This window comes from Ananas comosus, linkage group 11, assembly GCF_001540865.1.
Source record: "Ananas comosus cultivar F153 linkage group 11, ASM154086v1, whole genome shotgun sequence".
Lineage (NCBI taxonomy): Eukaryota > Viridiplantae > Streptophyta > Magnoliopsida > Poales > Bromeliaceae > Ananas > Ananas comosus.
In genome coordinates, this window is record NC_033631.1 from 10,459,352 (window position 1) to 10,469,070 (window position 9,719).

A 9,719-nucleotide genomic window follows, 5' to 3' on the forward strand; every position below is an offset into this window, starting at 1 on the left:
ATAATAATAATAATAATAAATAACGATAAATAATAAATAAATAATTAAAAATTTAAATAGAATAAAATTTAAATTTTAAAATTTTGAGTTTTTCACAAATAATTTCTGTTAGCAGCATCTTTGTCAGATGTGACACTCTCTATAATTCAGATATTATTCCGTCTAACTCTTCAGGTCCATATTTTTTCTCTCACATAGAGGTTAAGAGTGCACATCAAATCAATCCATTCAATTTCAAATTCCTTGGAAAATCTTATCCTAGATGAGTTTGTAGATCAGTGGTAAGCATAGGATATGCGTGACAACTAGAATAAATCCAACGATTGATTGGCTCTTAATTTGAAAAAATTTATACTACATTGATTGGACAGGACAGATGGAATCTATGTATGTGTACATTCATTATGCACTTGATTGGAAAGGGAACTAATCTCCTCCCAATTTTACCATTTTTTTTAAATTCCTAGAAAGGTTTTCTTTGAAAAATAATTTTCACGAGCCTTCCTCGCGAATGGGACGTGCGCCAATTATTATTATTATTTTTTTTTGAGAAAAGATAGTGTGATACTGCTTTATTCATTTAGAATATGAATTTGACTACAATACGAGACGAACATGGCTCAAAATATATATATATATAATTTTAATTGTTGGATGTAAATTTTACATTTTTTTTTCATCCAAATATTAAATATTTTTAATTTTTATATTAAAAAAATAATAAGACTAGTATGAAAAGAAATTATTAGTTAGAATGAAAAGATGTAAAACTTACATTCACTTTCTGAATACATAGGAAGCATTACTCAATGGAGCAATGGAACAGGTCTTTACGAAGTTCAGGAAATTTAGATTTATTTGATGAGAATCAAACTTTATTAAAATGAAAATATTTTAATAAGCTTTATTAAAAAAAATGAATAAAGGGCACCATAGGAGGAGCCGATGATCAAGTTCACACACGTACACAAGGTGTTAGATAGTTGGTGCATGTTTAGTTCCCTTTCTATTTTGATTGTAGCTATTTTTTATCGAAAATTTTGGCAAATAGAAAGTTAGAAGAGTACGCTGTGACCAAAAAAAAAAAAACAAAAACAAAAATATAATTAACATATTCAAAAGCAAAAACACCTTCTAAAAGAAGAATAATAGAAACAGTAATTCAGAGCTTTTAATTCTACTGTAAAGAATATATATAAAAACAAAAATTCCAATGTAGTGCGAGACCTCATTATTGAACTAAACAGGACAGACGATACATATTCTCAAGACAGCAAAGACAGCTAATAGCAAACAACCAAGTTATGAAAAAGATACTTCCCCATCAGCCTCTCCTTTATCTAAGAACCCAACTTTGTTTTTTTTTTTCTCCATTGCAAGATACTGTTAGGGATGTCAATGGGTATGGATACCCGAAATTTTATCCGAATCCGAACCCGAATGAAACGGATATATCCGATGGATATGGATATGGATTTGGATATGGATATAAAAATTAAAAACCCGACGGATATGAATTCGGATATGGATTTTGATTGTACCCGACCCGAACCCGAACCCGACCCGAACCCGAATTTATTTTGTATTATATATAATATATATATAAAAATTTGATGTTATATTTGAATTTGTATTTTAAAATTTTAAATTTAATATAATATATTTTGAAATATTGAAAAAAGAAATAATTGTTTCGGGTTCAAATTTTCGGGTTCGGGTTCGGGTTCGGGTTTCGGATTTTTGGTCGGGTTCGGGTTTGAATATGAATTTTTAAAATCCGTCGGATTCGGGTTCGGGTTCGGGTCTCGGGTTTGGAGTCGGGTTCGGGTTCGGGTTTTTAAAAATCCGTCCCGAATCCGACCCGTTGACATCTCTAGATACTGTGAAGTGCTCCAATCACTGAAAGGGAATAGGAGGTGTATATATATATATATATATGTATTTCCACTTGGAGTACAAAACTCCCATGTCCATACAAAATTCAATGAAGATTAAGTAGAGTGCCCAATTAGGAGTCAAAGAAGCACTTCAAATCTCTAATAGCTCCAAAGGGAGCGAAATAAGATGGTAAGAGCTTACGACAAAAGCTGCAGCAACCAAGTTGGAATGAGAAATGTTTCTCTCTGTAAGAATCATAATCTTGCATAATAATAATCACGCGCTGCAACTCAAGTGTGTGCTTTTCACAACCTTTTTCCTGTGAACGTTGGAAAATTTTTACACTTACAACAACGATGAGCAAAAGATGGTAGCATCTATTTTGATGATGTAATCATCCAGGCTCTCCCATTTGGGTTCGTTGTCCCATCTAACCAAAAAAACTATCCACGAATTCACTATTTTAATGTTGCCAATATCTCTAATTCCTATAACAAGAAACTGGACTGTTGAGACGAGAAGCATTGGCAAAAGGGCGTGGCAGAACTTAAATACTAACCTATCTTTCATGTGTTAACATCTCCCGCCCAGTCGTTGCTAGCTAGAATGAGATGATCACCGTCTCTTATAAGCTTCACGTCGTCGACCTCCGCTCCATCTTTTGTAAGCACTTTTGTAGGCAAGAATCCGAATTTCTTAGCGCCGATGTCGAGGAGCTCCTCCATCGACTCGGGTAGAAGCACAAGCTTTCCTGCAGTATTTCCCTTCTCGGGGCAGCTGATTGTTACCCTCAATAATGAATTCCGATAGTAATTGCCACCAATGCCTCTAGAGGCCCCAACAGGGGAGTGTAGCTCGCTGTTACTCTTATTCACGTGAGCCGACGTGATAACCCCGAAGAGCGAGTTGTGGAAGTTGGCTCTCCGCCTTATATTGTTGCTGCTCTCTAGCAAACCATCTTGGCTGATGTGCGGAATCACAGGCTCGCTACTATATTTTCCAATCAAATGAGGTACTGGCCTTGGGCTCTTGAAAGAAGCAGTTCGTTCAGGTGCCTTTTTGTCTTCAAAAAGCGCTTTTATCTCATCATGGCCTTGCTGGTCCGCGAGGTTTCTCGGGGTCCAACCGTGGAAGTCTGGCTGATCTATGTTGGCTCCAATTTCTAATAAGAACTCAACCAACTGACTATTGCCTTCACATACGGCGAGGTGAAGCGCGGTGCTTCCGTCTTTTCTTGGTAATGTTATGTCTCCACCATACCGACGAATGTCTTTGAGGAGATCTATGTTGTTCTCCTCGACAGCCGTGCAAGCATAAAGGCCCGTGTCGCCAGATGAGAGGTCTGCACCGTTGTCTACTAAAAGACGGACCACAGCTTTGTGCTTTCCAAGTAAAGCCTCCCATAGGGGAACTCTTCCTTCCAAGTCTGTGTACAGCCGAAAGATCAATGATATGGTAGCAAATTTAGATAAACAATGTTACCATGATTATACAATATTAAAATTGGAATTAGTGGTTGCTAGACAGAAGGTTTAAGACCCAATTTTTAAACTAAACAATAGACCCAACAAATATCCAGGAATAAACAAGAAAAAGAACCTCTAATGGCATTCTTGTGTTATGGCCACATTTCAACCCTAGCAATACCGAAATTCGATTAGGGTGTGTTTGGTTGCTTGTAAAAGCACCCTGAAAAAAAAATTTCTGTTGAAAAGTGGATTTCGGATGTTTGGTTGGTAGTAAAAAAATTTTCCCCGAAAAGTTTTTTTACGAAATGGGATGAAAACAGGGGTTTTCGTTTTCCGCTCAAATTAAGCGGAAAACGAAAACGCGCAACACGGCGCGGGGGAAGAAAAGCGCGCGGTCCACGAGGTCGAGCGGCCCTCGTGGACCGCGCAGAGAGGTGCGTGAAGAGAGAGGTCCATAGACCCCTCTCTCTCCACCTCTATATATATATATATATATTATTATATATATATATATATAGAGTGAGGTACTATGCTATCGAAGCACGGAGCCTTCCGTGCTTCAGCTCATTTTCGATGTTGTACTTTCGAATCGTCGATCGGCCCGTTAAATTGATTAGAGTATTTGAAGTAACTAGAAAATAAATTTTATAATTTTAACGATATCATTTGCCTAGTGAACGAAGGGCTCAAAATCACGGCTGAAAATAAAATCTTATAAAATTATAATATGACATTAAAATTTATGAATCAAAGATATTGATCTTGTTTTATATAGTATAAAGAATTTTCTATCAAAATTTCACGTGATTTGAGATATTTCTACAACCGTTAAACTTGCAAACGGGCTCACTAGGCCATTGAAATTTGTTGATTTGAGCCATTCGATTACTAGGGCAAATGATATCGAAAAATAATAAAATTTATTTTCTAGATACTCCAAATACTCTAGATCAAGTTTAACGGAGCCGATCGACGATTCGAAAGTCGCAACATCGAAAACGAGCTGGAAGCACGAAAGGCTCTGTGCTTCCGATAGCATAGTAGCCTCACTCTATATATATATATATATATTATTTTTAATATAAATATACAATTATATATAATATTTTATTTGTAAATATTATTTATTAAATATATGGTAAATTATTTTATAGTATTAAATATATGTACTATTATATATATTATATTATATACCTATTGTATAATGTATTTTAAATATATTTTATTTATTAAATATTAAACTATAATATTAATATATGTAATATATTAATTATTATATATTAATAATATTTATAGTAATAATATATAAAAATTATAATAATAATATATATAGTATATTAATTATTATATAATAATAATATATATAATAAAAAATATATTATATAGGTTTCAACTACTTTTCTTTTCCTTCAACCAAACAACCATCATCGAAAACTATTTTTCTTTTCCTACAAACCAAACACTACACTACGTAAAAAAAATTTTCCACCGAAAATTTTTTTCCACGGAAAATTTTTTTTCGCAGTTTTACGTCAAACCAAACAGCCCCTTAGATAATATTCATTCTATACAAGAAAAACAGCAGGTGATTTCCTTGGCATAGTTTCTACCATGTGCAGTTGCAGGTTCTGCCTTCTGCCAATCAACCTAGAGGATGCTATCAATAGACCTCTTTTCTACCATAGTAAGCTATACCTGTAATCTCCACATATTTGATAATTGGTTGCTAGTGATCTCTTAAATCTTATCAGAATGAATGAGGAACAAGGAATAATAGTTCTTTAAATGCCTTAAATTGCGGAGCACTGAGTGCGAACCTTTCTGAAAGGAAGAATAACCTTTTAGAATAGCAGTTCTCTAAAGCAATAAGCTAATCAGATATTAACTCAACTACTCTTTTATAGGTTAACCTATGCAAAAATATGTTTAATGGAAACAAACACAGTTTCAAAGACCTATGAGAGTGAAGAAAACTAGAATATTATCTAGATAGCTATTCTCGGAAGTGAACAACAATTGTTTGTATAACTTAAAATTTAAGAGAAACTATACAGGTATAAAAGTGGTTAGCTCACTTTGAAACTTGCGCAATATACATACAAGCTGGTATCATACCTCTGCAGTTGGGATCTGCCCCAAAATCCAGCAGGAGTCTCACACAGTGGTCACTTCCCTTCGATGCTGCAATGTGCTGTTTTCCATGTAAAAAGGACCAAATGAAACATTTGTTTCAGAGGGAAATAACTTAAAAATTAAAGAATATGTATGTCAATCTAAAAGTTCCCTGACCAGCGCTGAATGCCCATTGTTGTCTGCTTCGTTTGGATTCAAACCACGTCTTAGAAGTTGATGTAACAAAAAATCGTCTCCTCTAATTGCAGCAAAACACAGAGTAAGAGGCAAATCCAAATGTCCCCGCGTCAGCATGTTCTCTATCTCCCTCAAGACTCCTTCCATGACAGGGTCTTCTTTCTTATCTTTCAGATACTGCATCCAATTAAAAGAGTTGATGACGACAGCTAGAAGATAGTGAAGTTCAAGATTACTTTCACAACGTTTTTTTGGCCAAACGTTTACAGCAAATCTTTTTCACTTAGTAATTAGCCACAATAAAGAATCTAAATAGCTTTGTAAAAGGAGTAGATGGTTTCTTCAAAGTAAGGATGGAATATCTCCACCAACATGCAGTCATGAAATTTGAAATAAAATATTTGTACAAGAGGAAAGATGGGCATGAACCTGAAGCAGATTGTTCATGATTATTGTACCGTCTCCAACATTTGACTGCACGATACTAAGAAATGTTGTACGGTTTAAACGTAACAACTGACACAATGATTTGGTACGGACGGTGAATAGCTGGGGTCTATAGCAAAGAACACCAATCTCTCCAACAACATCTCCTGCTCTAGCCACCCCAATAATCTGCAGAATATCACTAGCTCTTTAATGAAGCTTATCCAATGTATATATTTACCGGTGCAAATGCTAAACCAACTAGACACTTACCTGTTCCCCGTTCTTGTGGTCTATTAGATCCTGCAAATAGGTAGTTCATATGCATCAGCTTCAATGAATCTATGCTGAAACTTATTAATAGAATGCAAAGTAACTTCTTAACCTTATTTCATGTGTATTCACTGAATTATGTATATAAGCAAACAGCAACAGTTAATCCTCGAAGAAAGAGAATGCTCTTACCACATTGCCAGTGACTAGTATATAGAAGTCTGTAGGTGCTTCATTCTGCAAGATTACATCCTCCCTTGGAGGAAAGTATTCAGCTTTCATCTCAGAAACCTTCATGGATTTTAATGTAAAAAACTGAGAGGATGATTAGAGAAAGTAATCATGGGAAACAGAAAAAGTTACAAAGCCTCACCAGTTGGAAAAGTAGATCACAAGAAATCCCTCGGAACAAATAAACCTTTTGTACAAGATTGTAAAACAGATAGTGGGAAATGCTGGACCTAATAGCTTTAGGAAGGGCATCAAGAGTCTCTTGTTGTTGAAGTCCTTCTGAATCTGTCCTGAACTTCAAACTTAGATGAGAGATCATCTGGTCTTGTAGCCGGACTGGAAGCTGGTTCCTTTGTGCGAAGCCACTAGCAGCTTGGATTGTGTCTCTCTGTACATCAAAGCACATAAGCCAGTAGGAAATAAAAAGCGTAAGTAATCTACTACTGAATGTATCGGTGAACAGAAACCAGCTAACTTATCTCCTGCAATTTGGCCAACTAAGTTTAACTTAATGCAAAAGAACTAAGCAATGTCATTAAGTTGATTATTCTGGTGATTTTCCATATTAAAAATTTTCAAACAAACAAATTAATTGTTGCTGCAAATTTTGTTTCAAATGGAGAAAAAGAAACAAAAGTGCTGACTGAATAGTATTTTCAAATTTGTAGGTCATTTGCACAAGATCAGACACAACAAGCAAAAAAAGTTGATAGGTTTTTCATGAATTCAACTAGACCTTCATATTTTACCAGTTAGAAGAACTCACATATTTTCTAGTACGGCTAGTCCCATGGACAACCAAATTAGTCATATTTCCGATCAAATAAGCTGTCAGTCCAAGATTAAAAAGCATGTAGAAGGTGTTAAAAATCATTTCTCTTGTGTTCTCTGCATGCAAGTCTCCATATCCAACAGTGGTCAGAGTGGTGATCGACCAATACATAGACGTCACATAACGGATCCACAAGCTTTTCTCATGGAAATTAGGCATAGAACTCCCAATCCATGTCTTATCGGGATCATGATACCTATCAGCAAGAAGATAATAGAAGCACCCAGCACAATGCACAGCAAAAAGCGTCACCTATAAGATCATCACAATTGAAATGTGAAATATTAGGCTAAAGTAGCAAATTTAGATTAAACAGAGGATTACTGGTTGAACTACTTACACATATAAGCTTCGCACACCGCACCCAAAAGTAGTTGAAGTGCCTATCCTTCTCCAATCTAGCAAGTGTATAAGAAAATACTATGTAACTCCTTTCGTTGCAAAGAGATAGTCGGTAAAGTTAAAGCACTTCATAATATTGTGCTTGGTTCTCATCTTCATAATTAGATGTATAGGAAACTTTTTTTGTCCCATAAAATCACGCATACCTAGCAAAGAGTGCACTGACTCTTCGAAGACGCCAAAGCCGGAGCATGTTAAAGAATCCATACGAACGGAGGGATGGAGGAAGAATCTTTCGAGCGAGTTCGTTGGGGATAGTGGAAACAAAATCTAGAATAAACCAGCTCCTTGTATACTTCCAAGCGATTTGCTTCGGGCTGTCTATGAGCAGATAAGTAGCCCTATCAAGGTAGGCTACGAAGAATGTTAGAATGATATCGATTGCAAAGAATCCGTTGACAATGTTATCAGCTAGAGCTAGGCCTCCTGTTGGATTCCGAATGAATCCGAATTCGAACGGAGATACCCAAGCAGAGTAAATGACCAGAATAATAAGAAACGTCTCCCATCCTCTGCAAAAATATACACAAAAAGAAAAGGATAAACAAAAGTTCTGAAAAATAACATAATTTTAGGAATGAAGCGTCAATTCCACTTTTTCTCTTCTTCTTAATCTCTTTATGTTTTTCACGTTTCAAGTCTTCAAATTAAAATTGAACTCCAACAATAGAGGGCACGAGTGAAAAGAAGGATCCTAATGAATTGATAAATCAAAAATGATTGTGATTCAGATTCCACATTCTAGAGAACACAATCAGCTGTAGCGATTAATTAAAAAAACAAATGTTTACAATCTAAGTAAAGAAGTAACTTTTCAACAGAAAAACAATTGAAAAGAAGTAATCCCAATGACCGAATATGGAGCCCACCAAAATTGAAAAAATGGTTACACTTAAGATTCTTGTAAAGATTCGAACAAAGAAGCAGTGCACGAAAATGAAAGGAGAATTAAAAAAACACAAAAAAGATAAAATGGTCGCCATCAGAAACATGCCGCCGCTTGTTTTGTAGAAAAATTAAAAGAGAACGAAAGAGAACTCGATACTAGATTAATCCAGCAACATAATCTCGTAAAGTAAAACCACGAAAACGTTGTTTCACCTGCTCCCAATGAAACAGAAACAGCCCTAAAAGAAGAAGCCAAGCAATAAAATGATGCAATGGCTATAACAATCAAATCTGCGGGAGAGTTTATACCGATATCTCCGATCGTAAGGGGAGATGATGAACTTGCGCAGCTTCACCCTGCGATTGCTCCTTGCTCCGAGCGACGGGAGGATCCCGCTCGACAAGCTATAGTGGCTCCCGTCCCTGGAGACCACCTCCCTGTCCGTGGCCTCGCGCCCGCACACCATCGTCGGCATGAAGAACACCCCCTTCCTCCACCTCTCCGCCATTAGCGACATGTCGAAGAGCTTCGTCGTCTTCTCCGCCGCGACCTCCTCCTCGACTAGGGCGACGACGAAGACCCCCCTCCAATGGCTTGGGGGTTCGGATCGCTATGTGAGGAGGAGAGGCCTATACTACGAGACACGACATGGGTGAAGAGAAACCCTAGGATTTAGGAGAATCGTCCACCCAACCGCCATAGCCGTCCTCTGAATCTCTCCTTCCTCTCTCTCTCTCTCTCTCTCTCTCTCTCCGTAAATCGCCACACACGGAATCAGTTACTCCGGTGGTTCGCCTTATATAGAGGTGGCTCTGCGGACTCGGGAGGTGCACGCGCCTCGAGGCGTGGTGTTTCTCGGGCGAATTTACGTAATCACCCCTGAGCCTTCGCAGAATGGGCGTGTGCGTCCCCTTGCTTAAAATGTAAACGCGCGGGAGTGGCAAAATTGTCAAACGACTCGCGCCGACCAGCCCCGAAAAGCAAAAACGTTATAACGCACGCGTGTATC

General features: G+C 37.0%; 1 protein-coding gene across 1 annotated transcript; it reads right to left on the reverse strand.

Annotated features, from left to right (window-relative positions):
- Positions 1,923 to 9,479, reverse strand: LOC109717352 (potassium channel AKT1-like). Its single transcript, XM_020243095.1, has 11 exons — positions 9,019 to 9,479; positions 7,968 to 8,333; positions 7,760 to 7,817; positions 7,354 to 7,671; positions 6,730 to 6,975; positions 6,549 to 6,647; positions 6,357 to 6,386; positions 6,087 to 6,272; positions 5,637 to 5,834; positions 5,463 to 5,538; positions 1,923 to 3,304 (listed from the first exon to the last, which is right to left on the reverse strand). The coding sequence occupies exons 1-11, from the start codon at positions 9,225 to 9,227 to the stop codon at positions 2,445 to 2,447; spliced, it is 2,646 nt and encodes an 881-aa protein (XP_020098684.1). The 5' UTR covers positions 9,228 to 9,479; the 3' UTR covers positions 1,923 to 2,444.